At 44.2% G+C, this 14,813-nt stretch overlaps 1 protein-coding gene across 1 annotated transcript in view; it reads right to left on the bottom strand.

Annotated features, from left to right (window-relative positions):
* The window catches only part of LOC308286171 (anion exchange protein 2-like), a gene marked incomplete at both ends in the record, with an annotated part of 32,883 nt that extends 28,109 nt beyond the window's left edge, over positions 1–4,774 (bottom strand). Inside the window, 2 exons of the mRNA XM_080727127.1 lie at positions 2,162–2,303; positions 4,582–4,774. Of these exons, the coding sequence (XP_080583253.1) occupies positions 2,162–2,303; positions 4,582–4,774 (335 nt within the window). The remainder of the gene's footprint in view (positions 1–2,161; positions 2,304–4,581) is intronic.
* Between the last annotated feature and the right edge of the window lie 10,039 nt (positions 4,775–14,813).

Raw genomic sequence — 14,813 nt, forward strand, 5'->3', positions numbered from 1 at the left:
GAGGAGCGTGCTCAGTAGAAGTTTAGATATCTACCTGTCTGTGTGCTTCAGTAGGAGCGTGCTCAGTAGAAGTTTATCTACCTGTCTGTGTGCTTCAGTAGGAGCGTGCTCAGTAGAAGTTTAGATATCTACCTGTCTGTGTGCTTCAGTAGGAGCGTGTTCAGTAGAAGTTTAGCTACCTGTCTGTGTGCTTCAGTAGGAGCGTGTTCAGTAGAAGTTTAGATATCTACCTGTCTGTGTGCTTCAGTAGGAGCGTGCTCAGTAGAAGTTTATCTACCTGTCTGTGTGCTTCAGTAGGAGCGTGCTCAGTAGAAGTTTAGATATCTACCTGTCTGTGTGCTTCAGTAGGAGCGTGCTCAGTAGAAGTTTAGATATCTACCTGTCTGTGTGCTTCAGTAGGAGCGTGCTCAGTAGAAGTTTAGATACCTGTCTGTGTGCTTCAGTAGGAGCGTGCTCAGTAGAAGTTTAGATATCTACCTGTCTGTGTGTTTCAGTAGGAGCGTGTTCAGTAGAAGTTTAGCTACCTGTCTGTGTGCTTCAGTAGGAGCGTGCTCAGTAGAAGTTTAGATATCTACCTGTCTGTGTGCTTCAGTAGGAGCGTTCAGTAGAAGTTTAGATATCTACCTGTCTGTGTGCTTCAGTAGGAGCGTTCAGTAGAAGTTTAGATATCTACCTGTCTGTGTGCTTCAGTAGGAGCGTGTTCAGTAGAAGTTTAGCTACCTGTCTGTGTGCTTCAGTAGGAGCGTGCTCAGTAGAAGTTTAGTTACCTGTCTGTGTGTTTCAGTAGGAGCGTGCTCAGTAGAAGTTTAGATATCTACCTGTCTGTGTGCTTCAGTAGGAGCGTGCTCAGTAGAAGTTTAGATATCTACCTGTCTGTGTGCTTCAGTAGGAGCGTGTTCAGTAGAAGTTTAGATATCTACCTGTCTGTGTGCTTCAGTAGGAGCGTTCAGTAGAAGTTTAGCTACCTGTCTGTGTGCTTCAGTAGGAGCGTGTTCAGTAGAAGTTTAGATATCTACCTGTCTGTGTGCTTCAGTAGGAGCGTGCTCAGTAGAAGTTTAGATATCTACCTGTCTGTGTGCTTCAGTAGGAGCGTGCTCAGTAGAAGTTTAGATATCTACCTGTCTGTGTGTTTCAGTAGGAGCGTGCTCAGTAGAAGTTTAGATATCTACCTGTCTGTGTGTTTCAGTAGGAGCGTGCTCAGTAGAAGTTTAGATATCTACCTGTCTGTGTGCTTCAGTAGGAGCGTGCTCAGTAGAAGTTTAGATATCTACCTGTCTGTGTGCTTCAGTAGGAGCGTGTTCAGTAGAAGTTTAGATATCTACCTGTCTGTGTGTTTCAGTAGGAGCGTGCTCAGTAGAAGTTTAGATATCTACCTGTCTGTGTGCTTCAGTAGGAGCGTGTTCAGTAGAAGTTTAGATATCTACCTGTCTGTGTGCTTCAGTAGGAGCGTGCTCAGTAGAAGTTTAGATATCTACCTGTCTGTGTGCTTCAGTAGGAGCGTGCTCAGTAGAAGTTTAGATATCTACCTGTCTGTGTGCTTCAGTAGGAGCGTTCAGTAGAAGTTTAGATATCTACCTGTCTGTGTGCTTCAGTAGGAGCGTTCAGTAGAAGTTTAGATATCTACCTGTCTGTGTGCTTCAGTAGGAGCGTGTTCAGTAGAAGTTTAGCTACCTGTCTGTGTGCTTCAGTAGGAGCGTGCTCAGTAGAAGTTTAGTTACCTGTCTGTGTGTTTCAGTAGGAGCGTGCTCAGTAGAAGTTTAGATATCTACCTGTCTGTGTGCTTCAGTAGGAGCGTTCAGTAGAAGTTTAGCTACCTGTCTGTGTGCTTCAGTAGGAGCGTGTTCAGTAGAAGTTTAGATATCTACCTGTCTGTGTGCTTCAGTAGGAGCGTTCAGTAGAAGTTTAGCTACCTGTCTGTGTGCTTCAGTAGGAGCGTGTTCAGTAGAAGTTTAGATATCTACCTGTCTGTGTGCTTCAGTAGGAGCGTGCTCAGTAGAAGTTTAGATATCTACCTGTCTGTGTGCTTCAGTAGGAGCGTGCTCAGTAGAAGTTTAGATATCTACCTGTCTGTGTGTTTCAGTAGGAGCGTGCTCAGTAGAAGTTTAGATATCTACCTGTCTGTGTGCTTCAGTAGGAGCGTGCTCAGTAGAAGTTTAGCTACCTGTCTGTGTGCTTCAGTAGGAGCGTGCTCAGTAGAAGCTGGGAGTCTTCAGGGGTCATGTGACCTGAGCTCATCATGTGCTCCACCACATGCTGAGCGATGCCCGCCAGAGACCTCTGCTGGACGTCTAGCAGAACTGCACCTACACACATTTAACCATTTAAACACATGCCATTTAAACACAGACCATTTAAACACACAAACCATTTAAACACACAAACCATTTAAACACAGACCATTTAAACACACAAACCATTTAAACACAGACCATGTAAACATGCATCAAGAGAGATAGTGCAGTGCCTCAGTAAACTAGAATCACGGGAGGTAAAACTAATAAAAGCATTTTTCTAAATAAATTGCTATCTATCTAAATGGAATGTTAACCTTTGCAATAAGTCAGCAATGCACGGTCGTCAAGACTATAGGGAAGGCTAAGGTTGAGTCTGAAGAAGCAAGCCTTCAGATATTCACGTTATTCCTGGCCCTCTCTATGGAGGCTGCCATTTTCTTTTACAGAGGGCAAAACATCTTTTCACTTCCTCCCAAGTAAGGAAGTGACAGGGAATTGTCTGTTGCCAGATTTTGCCAAAGAAATAAGCCCAACAGAAGCAACTAGGCTATACTACTTTACATTTGAAAATAGGAGATCAGCAAGCTCACAATGTGTCTCAGTGTGACATATTGTGAGCTTGTATATTTGCTATTTAAAAACTATTGAGGGAAAGAAATATATTTTGAATATTTTTGAAACATTTTAACAACATAAATCTGTGTGGAGGTCCCTGGCACCTCATATTTTCGGATGAGGGTCAGCGACTGTGGACAAATATATTAATCTGGAGTCCTTGATATGAAAAGATTTGGGAACCACTGGTTTAAAAAAAGTATTAGAAAGTAAGCCCAATAAGCAACTATACTATTTTTTTTTAAAGACACAAATTGCTTATTATAAACAGACATGGTTGTGTGTCTGGAGCTCATATACCATGTGTGATGTTGTGTCTGGAGCTCAATGCGACCGTCAGGTCGCATTTACTACCAAAACCTCCACAGGGCTGTCCGTCCGTCACTCCGTCCATCACATGTCACACGTCACTCTTTTGCCCTGCTCATATCTCCGCAACCGTTGCCCTGATCCATGCCAAATTTTGCACACACACTCCTTGCCTGCCAAACTACTACCTCAATTCTCACATGCCCCTCTTCTAGCGCCACCATGAGGCACATTCTTGCTAAACACATTTTTGGACACTGCTCCTACAATTTTTGCCCTCAAATCACGAAAATCGGTACACAGTATGTCTACACTCATCTCTTCAACATCGATCTGTCCCTTTTAGCGCCACCTTGAGGGCGAATTCTTATAGCACTTTTCTGGACACTACTCCTAAACTATACATTGTCCACACAACTAGGAACCAATGCCAGTTACAGCCCTCTTTGTGTATACATGTGACCTGACGGTCGCTTATCTCCCGATTAGGGAGTCTTACTGGTATACCATGTGTGATGTTATGTCTGAAGCTCATATACCAGGGTTCCCCAATAGGCGGCCCGCGGGCCATTTGAGGCCCGCGGGGGGCTACTGTCAGGCCCACACCAACCCCAGTAATAATGGTGGTATAAGAGCAGCAACAACACTAGTATATTGTCATTGTCGGGTGGAAAAGCCTTATCTCAAAATGTGTACGTTCTTTTGCAAAGAAAAGCTCTGCTTGATCAAACAAGGCCGTCACACAAAAGTAGTGAAAACAGCAGATCTACAAGCACACAACGCTTCGCGGTGTGAGGCGTTGTGTGCTTGTAGATCGGCTGTTTTCACTAGTTTAAATCATTGTTAAAATGATAAATGCTAAACAAACGGCTTTGGACATACAAGATTTTCACCCGACAACAACGACCTCTGAACTGTCACTGGAGTAGTGGGAACGCCACCGTCGCCCCCTGCAAAGTTGTGGCCCTCGGCTTGGTACCCTAGACATAATTCAATGTTGTGGCCCTCGGCTTGGTACCCTAGACATGATTCAATGTTGTGGCCCTCGGCTTGGTACCCTAGACATAATTCAATGTTGTGGCCCTCGGCTTGGTACCCTAGACATGATTCAATGTTGTGGCCCTCGGCTTGGTACCCTAGACATAATTCAATGTTGTGGCCCTCAGCTTGGTACCCTAGACATAATTCAATGTTGTGGCCCTCGGCTTGGTACCCTAGACATAATTCAATGTTGTGGCCCTCGGCTTGGTACCCTAGACATAATTCAATGTTGTGACCCTCGGCTTGGTACCCTAGACATAATTCAATGTTGTGGCCCTCAGCTTGGTACCCTAGACATAATTCAATGTTGTGGCCCTCAGCTTGATACCCTAGACATAATTTGGCCCTTGGGGAAAACGAATTGGGAACCCCTGTCATATACCATGTGTCAGGTTGTGTCGGAGCTCCAGCAGGCTCCTGAAGGTGATGGAGGAGATGGGTGGAGGTGTGCTCTCCTCCTCCTCCTGGTCAAACTGCATCCACCTGAAGGTTCCTCTCCATGAGGTCTGCTGCTGCTCCATCACCAGCTCCTTCAGCTCCACCAGCACCTGCTGCACCAGGAGACACATTAACATGTTACCATGGTTACACCAACACCTGCTACACCAGGAGAGACATGTTACCATGGTTACTGCTACACCAACACCAACACCAGGAGAACATTAACATGTTACCATGGCATTAGTCTCACGTGGCCAGACTGTTGACTCCGCGATTTGGGAAATGCTCCCGTCAACAGTCTGGGGCACGGAAATAGAAACGATGAGTGCGAGATAAAGCGGATGTGACGCAACCGCTCCCTTGGTGCAGTAACAATAACAAGTTCTACTGGACCTCTGTGAAGTTGGCACCCCATATGATGAAAACATATATAAAAATGGTGTCATTCTTTAGTGCTGAATTGTGCCGTACATTTTATAATTTGTGCTTATTATTGAGATATTCTACAAAACACCACTGTTCTGCTCCTATCTTCTAAAATGAAACACTGCTGCTCTGCATCGCCCTCTGCAGGGCAATCAATATACTGCTGCTAGATCTGCTAATTCATAACCATATAAATATTTATATATATAAATACATATAAAAGCACAATTGATGATTTCAACGGCACAAATTAGAGCACATCCAGCACTAAAGATTGAGCCCATTTTTTCCCGATTTGGAGCCAAAAAAATTGGGGGTGCAAGCCTCAGCAAAACTATAACTTAGAATATCTCAATAATGATAGCAGCACAAATTATAAAATTTACGGCACAATTCAGCACAAATTCAGCACTAAATAATGACACAATTTTTATATATGTTTTCAACATATGGGGTGCCAACTTCACGGAGGCTCCTACTGGAAGCGTTAAGTCTCCTTTCAATATTTCTGTCAATATTTCTGGGGGCGTTATTTCGTCTTTCTCTGGTGTTGTTGGTGTTACCTCCATGATGTTTTCAAATGTTTTCTTAAACTATACACTCATAACAAGAATAGGCTGCTCCAATGACTCGGTGTGAGTGTGTTTCTGTTATGTTTCCAATGGGACTACAGTTCCGTGCAGCAGTGGCTACTTCCGATACTCGCCGTTCTGGAGCTGCCGTTCCAGACTCTATATAGCATTTGGAGATTGTGGAATAGTTGTCTGGCTACGCGAGACTACCATGGCATCAAAGGTAATCAGGGACGTGCAGAGAATGTTAAAGAGGCAGGGGCTGACATTTCTAAAGGGGCTTTTTTGGTGATAATATGGAAAATAGCCGACCTCCAAGCTCACAACGCGTCGCACTTTTGAGCTTGGAGGTCTGCTATTTTCAAAATTTTCAACAAAAGGTCCTTGTAGATATGTCAGCCAATCTAACATTCTCTGCACGTCCCTGGAACGCATCGCAACCTGAAGGAAGCCAATGAAGCGTAGTTTGAAACCAGACTACATTAAAACCCAGACGGTTCATAGTTCATGATGATCAGACCTACTTATTATGAGGAGATTCATCCTCCAGCTTCACCCAGCTGATGGCTGCTCAGTAGGGGTGTAACGATATATTAACGATATTTGCAGTGATCTACTATATCGTTTGCAAAAGCAAAATATGGTACCGTTTTGGCTTTGTATCGTATCGTTTTAAAATGCGGTAATCTGTATCGAATCGTTTTGCAATGCAAATAATTGATTGTATGGAAACTAAGTATTTGTGCCTTGTATTTCAATAAAAAAGAGGGGTCTAATTACCTTTCCATTCCATAAAGCTACTCTTGGTCTATTGATAAATGTGTGTAATCTCTGTGTTCATGTCAAGGTGCAGGTTTGTCCATATGTGTTGAAATATAATGTCCATGTATTTGCTAGATAATCACAGCGTTTACTTCCATAATAATAGATTTTTTACACGTTTTACACAGATTTAATGTTTAATTTTACACAAATTTAATTTAACATGTTTAATGTTGAATCGAATCGTATCTTCATGAATGAACCAATATCTTTGTATCGTATGGGCAACCATGTATCGTGATGTGGATCGTATCGTTGTTAAAATGTATCGTTACACCTCTACTGCTCAGATGATTCAGCTCAGAGGAGGAGGAGGAGGTCAGAGTTTAAAGGAGTAGTTCACCCCCAAATGACTTTCTTTCCTATTGATTACTCACACCATGGAGACTAGAGTTAAATATTTCGCAATATATCACATTCCTAAGACAATAATTTGATTACAATAAATGTACCCCCCATTGATTCCGGATGGGGCGTTTGGGTCCCCATCCGGAATCAATGGGGGTAAATTTACTATAATACAATCTTTGTCTTGTGACAAAATGTGACAAAAACAAAAATAAATATTATTGAACTCAAGTCTCCATGGCGTGAGTAATCAATAGAAAAAACATCATTCTGGGGGTGAACTACTCCTTTAAACGTGTCTTGCTCAAGGACAACACCCAACCCATTGAAAGACACCAGATTATAATTATTCAAAACAAAGTTACAAACTCTGTAAAACATTCCTACCTTTCTGTGTCGGGCCGAATGCCCTGCTAGGTCCAACACCACCATTATAACACTCACACACACACACACCTGTATACAGTACATCAACCAAACTGATAGGCACACAGGTACCTACATATATATATATAGTCTCCCCCCCCCCCCCCCCCCCCTCTCTCTCTCTCTCTCTCTCTCTCTCTCTCTCTCTCTCTCTCTCTCTCTCTCTCTCTCTCTCTCTCTAATCTAATTCAGAGCTGTCAGTCTCCAGACAACAGAATGTGGATTAAGTGTCAGGTGGACAGGAGTGTACAGTGCTGCAGCAGACAGACAGACGGACGGACGGACGGACGGACGGATGGACGGACGGACGGACGGACGGACGGACGGACGGACGGACGGACGGACGGACGGACGGACGGACGGACGGACGGACGGGTTGTTTGACAGTACAGGTGTTGCAGTGGTTGACAGATGTGAGCAATGTGAGAGTTTTTGAAAATAGTTTGGGAGTCCGCAGTTCAAATATGAACAGTTTGGGAGTCCCCAGATCAAATATGAACAGTTTGGGAGTCCCCAGATCAAATATGAACAGTTTGGGAGTCCCCAGATCAAATATGAACAGTTTGGGAGTCCGCAGTTCAAATATGAACAGTTTGGGAGTCCCCAGATCAAATATGAACAGTTTGGGAGTCCCCAGATCAAATATGAACAGTTTGGGAGTCCCCAGATCAAATATGAACAGTTTGGGAGTCCGCAGTTCAAATATGAACAGTTTGGGAGTCCCCAGATCAAATATGAACAGTTTGGGAGTCCGCAGTTCAAATATGAACAGTTTGGGAGTCCCCAGATCAAATATGAACAGTTTGGGAGTCCGCAGTTCAAATATGAACAGTTTGGGAGTCCCCAGATCAAATATGAACAGTTTGGGAGTCCCCAGATCAAATATGAACAGTTTGGGAGTCCCCAGATCAAATATGAACAGTTTGGGAGTCCCCAGATCAAATATGAACAGTTTGGGAGTCCGCAGTTCAAATATGAACAGTTTGGGAGTCCCCAGATCAAATATGAACAGTTTGGGAGTCCGCAGTTCAAATATGAACAGTTTGGGAGTCCCCAGATCAAATATGAACAGTTTGGGAGTCCCCAGATCAAATATGAACAGTTTGGGAGTCCCCAGATCAAATATGAACAGTTTGGGAGTCCCCAGATCAAATATGAACAGTTTGGGAGTCCCCAGATCAAATATGAACAGTTTGGGAGTCCGCAGTTCAAATATGAACAGTTTGGGAGTCCCCAGATCAAATATGAACAGTTTGGGAGTCCCCAGATCAAATATGAACAGTTTGGGAGTCCCCAGATCAAATATGAACAGTTTGGGAGTCCCCAGATCAAATATGAACAGTTTGGGAGTCCCCAGATCAAATATGAACAGTTTTGGGAGTCCCCAGTTCAAATAGGATCATTTAGGGGGGTCCCCAGTTCAAATATGAACATTAAGGGGGGTCGCGGCCTGAAAAGGTTGAGGACCACTGACTGACGTAGACACTAAAATGAAAATGGCAGACCTGTTTGGGGGCGTGGTCTAAGGAGGGGGCGTGGCCTGCGGTCTCCTTGGCAACGAGGACCACCTGATCTCTGGCGCTCTTCCTGACCGGGTGAAGATATGCAGCTGGTGGTGCATCATCCCTGCAAGGACCTGCAATGATAACATAACATTAAATACATTCTCCCTGTCGGGACCTGCAATGATAACATAACATTAAATACATTCTCCCTGTCGGGACCTGCAATGATAACATAACATTAAATACATTCTCCCTGCAAGGACCTGCAATGATAACATAACATTAAATACATTCTCCCTGTCGGGACCTGCAATGATAACATTACATTAAATACATTCTCCCTGCAAGGACCTGCAATGATAACATAACATTAAATACATTCTCCCTGTCGGGACCTGCAATGATAACATAACATTAAATACATTCTCCCTGTCGGGACCTGCAATGATAACATAACATTAAATACATTCTCCCTGCAAGGACCTGCAATGATAACATAACATTAAATACATTCTCCCTGTCGGGACCTGCAATGATAATATAACATTAAATACATTCTCCCTGTCGGGACCTGCAATGATAACATTACATTAAATACATTCTCCCTGCAAGGTCCTGCAATGATAACATAACATTAAAAACATTCTCCCTGCAAGGACCTGCAATGATAACATAACATTAAAAAAAAAAAGTAAAAGGGCAGGGGCTCAAGCCCCCTTTGACGTCTATGTGTGCACGTGCCTGTAGCACAGTGGTTGTCAAAACGTCTTATTTTGTTTACTGTCGAGTGATACAACAATGTTGCAAATTAAGCTAATCACCCCCCCCCCCCCAACCCTAACCCTAACGTCTAATCTTAAACCTAAACATAAACTCTAATCTCTAAATCTTTACTTTTATAAATCTCTAAATCTCTAAATCTACCACAAATATAAATATAGTTTTAACCCTGTGTGTGCCTGTGGACATGTGTTTAACCCTGTGTGTGCCTGTGGACATGTGTTTAACCCTGTGTGTGCCTGTGGACATGTGTTTAACCCTGTGTGTGCCTGTGGACATGTGTTTCTATACCTGTGAGAGTCTAAATTAATGTTTCCACAACTGTAGCAAAGTGTGAGAAATAGACGATCCTGGTCCTCCCAAGATACATGGTTGTTACGCACGCACACACGCACGCACGCACGCACGCACGCACGCACGCACGCACGCACGCACGCACGCACGCACGCACACAAACACGCACGCACACACGCACGATACCGGCAGTGGCTCAGGGGTAGAGTGGCCTTCTTAGAACAGAGGGTTCCCGAAGGGTTCCCAGTTCGATCCCGGGCTCCCCCAGAGTAAAGGTCTTTGCAAACTGCTGCGTTTTTCGGGCCGAATATCGGGGTGAATTTCGTAGCGCGTGAATAAAAAAATCAACCTCACGTTATGTCAATCACGTTTGTACACTGCTGCCGGTTTCGTATTTATTTTCGGACCAGGGTTGATTTTATCCGATTTTCGCAGCTGTTGCACTGAGTCCCTTGCTCTCTCTCTCTTTCCTCTCTCTCTTGCCCTGGCCTCTGGATTTCGGATTTCCAAAACGCAACGAAAACACGCAGTGCAGTGTGCAACCAGCTTTAGTGTTGAAGAGTCCTTGATCAAGACTCTGAACCCCTAACTGCTCCTGATGAGCAGGTTGTAGCATCAAGACTCTGAACCCCTAACTGCTCCTGATGAGCAGGTTGTAGCATCAAGACTCTGAACCCCTAACTGCTCCTGATGAGCAGGTTGTAGCATCAAGACTCTGAACCCCTAACTGCTCCTGATGAGCAGGTTGTAGCATCAAGACTCTGAACCCCTAACTGCTCCTGATGAGCAGGTTGGTGCCAAGCATGGTTTCCTCTGCCATCGGTGTCAGTGTGAGAGCGTGAGGGTGAATGTAATGCACAATCTATGTTAAGTGCCTTGGATAATGGTGCTATATAAAATTACCATGTACGCAAACACTCTCTCTCTCTCACTCTCTCTCTCTCTCTCTCTCTCTCTCTCTCTCATGGGATATCCATGGGAATTTCGCAGTAACTGATGTGTTTTTTTAAGAGCAATGCAGCGTCTTAAAAGGAGGGGACCACACACACACACACACACACACACACACACACACACACACACACACACACACACACACACACACACACACACACACACACACACACACACACACACACACAAAGCCAGGTGAATCCAGAGGGATCAGAACAGGAGTCATCTTACATTCCTGAGCATTAGAATAAAACCACACTTTGATTCTACCTCTGAGGGTGGAGATCCTGGCAAGGTATTTAAACAAAAAGGGAAAGGAGTGTTTGGCTGAAATCCACAGCAAACCACTCCATTACTATTAAATGGTGCATTTATAGAGTGTTTTATTCATATAAAATATCTACAGCGGTTGAAGGAATCCTTTTAAGCTACGAACATCCCGGAACTTATGTTAATGATAAATAACATTCTAACCAATCTGTACGGTATATGTATGGTAATTTTCTCCATGCAGGATGCATAGGTCAGCTCAACTCAAATATAAAAAGCGGTCTGGGGGGGTTCCGGGTGCAGATTCGGAGTATACTTAGGTAAAGAGTTATAATCCGCACTTACAACGTCTTAAGTATGAGTCTTTTTAATGAAAACTTCAGCAGCAGCAGAGCAAGCTGCTGAATTTCTCATACCTTAGCTTTTCTCAACTGACACAGCTGGTTTTATTCCAAAACGCTTAGATTGTGCATTACATTCACCCATTCACACACACATTCACACACCGATGGCAGAGGAAACCATGCTTGGCACCAACCTGCTCATCAGGAGCAGTTAGGGGTTCAGAGTCTTGATCAAGGACTCTTCAACACTAACTCTGGGGGAGCCCGGGATCGAACTGGCCTCTCTCCCCCTGAGCCACTGCCACTCATTGGAATGCATTAGCAGATTACGGCCTCACAAGTAGAATAAAAGTGTGGTGTGACTGTGGCCTTACAAGTCTGGAATTCAAAATGTACTTGAGTAAAAGTACAAATGTATCGGCATATGAATGGACTTAAAGCTATACTGTGTAAGTTGCTCAACTAGTGGTCAGAGCTGTATAGCAAACCGCGGATGCGTCCGCGTCTTTCGGCCGTTTTTCGCCGCGGACCGGGCCTCTCGCCTCTTTAGAGGGGTCCCTGGTTCCTGTGTGTTCAGGCATTCCGGAGAAACGGACTCCTTCACCCGAGTATGTTGTTGTTATGTTGAGGCAAGCTACTTCCTGAGAAGTCAGCAAGATGTGCCTGTGATTGGCCGGTAGTGTACCATGTGTTTATGATCGGCGATATGATTGGCCAACGTATACACATGATGCAGATGACGTCATTTTGCCGCGAAATTCTCCCCCCCTCACGGCTCATAGAAAACATATAAAGAGAAGGCTTTAGAAGCTGAAATTAACGGAGTGGGGGTTCTAAAACTTTAGCGATTTAACAGTTAGGACAATTTTAAGATTTGTTTTATAAAAAAAGTTACATGGTATAACTTTAAAGTACCAAAAGTGAAAATAGTCATAATGCAGAACGTCTCTTTTCACAAGTTTTCAAAAGTATAAAAGTCTGTCTCTCAGCTGTCCTATTGTCTGTCTTTCCTATACTGTCTCCCTCTCAGCTGTCCTACTGTCTGTCTCTCCTACACTGTCTCCCTCTCAGCTGTCCTACTGTCTGTCTCTCCTACACTGTCTGTCTCTCAGCTGTCCTACTGTCTGTCTCTCCTACACTGTCTGTCTCTCAGCTGTCCTACTGTCCGTCTCTCCTACACTGTCTGTCTCTCAGCTGTCCTACTGTCTGTCTCTCTCTCTCAGCTGTCCTGCTGTCTGTCTGTCTCTCTCTCTCAGCTGTCCTACTGTCTGTCTCTCTCTCTCAGCTGTCCTACTGTCTGTCTCTCTCTCTCAGCTGTCCTACTGTCTGTCTCTCTCTCTCTCAGCTGTCCTACTGTCTGTCCGTATGACAACAGACGGACAGTGCACTGTCCCACTTCTCAGAGGAAAGATAAGAAGGGAGGTGAGGTGTGAGTTTTGTCTTCATTGTGTCTTCATCACCAATTCATTGTTATGAGCTGAGACAATATTAAAGGGAAACTAACCAGGTATGTCTGTGTGTTTACAAACACCCTCCCATCTCTGACAGGCATCACACTGTCTTTGATGCTTAAAGAGGTGGTGCCATAGTTTTGTACTTTTTCTGTTTTTCATGTGTCTAGGAGGTTGAAAGTACTTCATTAGACCCCCTGGTGTGGTTTTTATGAGCAATTATGTATTCTCTTGGTATTTGCCACCTTGTGGTCAAAAGTGTCAGTTAAAAAACCCACATACTTATTACATCACAAAATCAACTCCTCCCCTAATTACCATTCACCCAACACTGTGGGGTGTGGCTAACTTCAGCTGGGTCACCACCCACCATGACATCCATGCATACTTAATGAACTGGGGGTGTGGCCACATAAAAACCCAATTTTAACTCTTTCTGTATACTTTTTTGGAAAGAATCTTCCTCCTAGTATAATCATAATACCTGATAATCATGTTTTAGAGGGGGGGGAAATCATGGCACCACCTCTTTAAATTGATTAGAGAGAGCACTAACGACCACAGAACAAGCGTGACACTTTAATGGCCCTATCAATCAACTCAGTGCACAACTCAGTGCTCAGCTCCCCCTCCCCTCACGGACAAAGACGTCCCTCCAAGGGATGAATGTCAACATAAACAGAGGAACAGAACTAAAATAGTCCTTCTGCAAGGAAACACCCCAGCACAACAACATATATGCATTTCTGGTCCACGTTACACTGATAAGAACTAGATGCGCGCGCAGGTAGGTACCAAATGAGCCAATGAAACCAGCGCTCCCCAAAACAACAGGTTTGGGGATTGGTGGGAATTGATTACATGATACAGTCAGCTGTGCATTTAGTCTCGATGTTTGTAAACAAGAAACCCGTCTATATTAAAAAAGAAACGGCTTGAAGTTACCTAGTTTGCCTTTAATATAAAAGGACACCTTTAAATATTGCGAACACAAACTCAGTGCAGAATGTACTGTAAGAAAACACTGAGATGAGAACAGAAGGTCCACTGAACAGAAGAGAACAGAACAGTACTTACAAGATCAAAGTCCAAATGTCTCTGAGTCATTTCACACCGGAATGAAGATGGATGATTGCACGCAAGCACACGCACGCACGCACGCACGCACTCTCAGATGAGACAATAGCAGATCAGAGGTCCAGAGAGTGTGTGGGAACGCTGTGGGTTCGGAGCAGCATTGTTTACTGGTCAACAACAGCACTGTTTCATGTGCACTGTGCACACACACACACACACACACACACACACACACACACACACACACACACACACACACGCGCACACACACGCGCAAGCACAGACAGAACAACAACAGAGCCATTATTATTATTGTTGTCCCAACAGGAAACAGGAACCGGATCCAACATTTGGGGAACCGGAATCGGTTCCATTCCAGGTTTTATCACACACTGTCAGAGCTGGTTCTGAGGACTTCACTTCTGCTGTACAAATAATACCGGTGGTTCACAAAACATGGTCTGGAAGACTGAGAGTGTACACATGGAACCAAATGGACCCTTACAGCTCTGTGACTCTGAGAGTGTACAAATGGAACCAAATGGACCCTTACAGCTCTGTAACTCTGAGAGTGTACACATGGAACCAAATGGACCCTTACGGCTCTGTGACTCTGAGAGTGTACACATGGAACCAAATGGACCCTTACGGCTCTGTAACTCTGAGAGTGTACAAATGGAACCAAATGGACCCTTACAGGTCTGTAACTCTGAAAGTGTACAAATGGAACCAAATGGACCCTTACAGGTCTGTAACTCTGAGAGTGTACAAATGGAACCAAATGGACCCTTACAGGTCTGTAACTCTGAGAGTGTACAAATGGAACCGAATGGACCCTTATGCACCTATCATAGTAGGCACCGCGGTGATAAGCTATCCACCGCGGTGTAGTCTTTTTAAGTAT

Source organism: Nannobrachium achirus (assembly GCF_963921795.1).
Source record: "Nannobrachium achirus genome assembly, chromosome: 5".
Taxonomy (NCBI): domain Eukaryota; kingdom Metazoa; phylum Chordata; class Actinopteri; order Myctophiformes; family Myctophidae; genus Nannobrachium; species Nannobrachium achirus.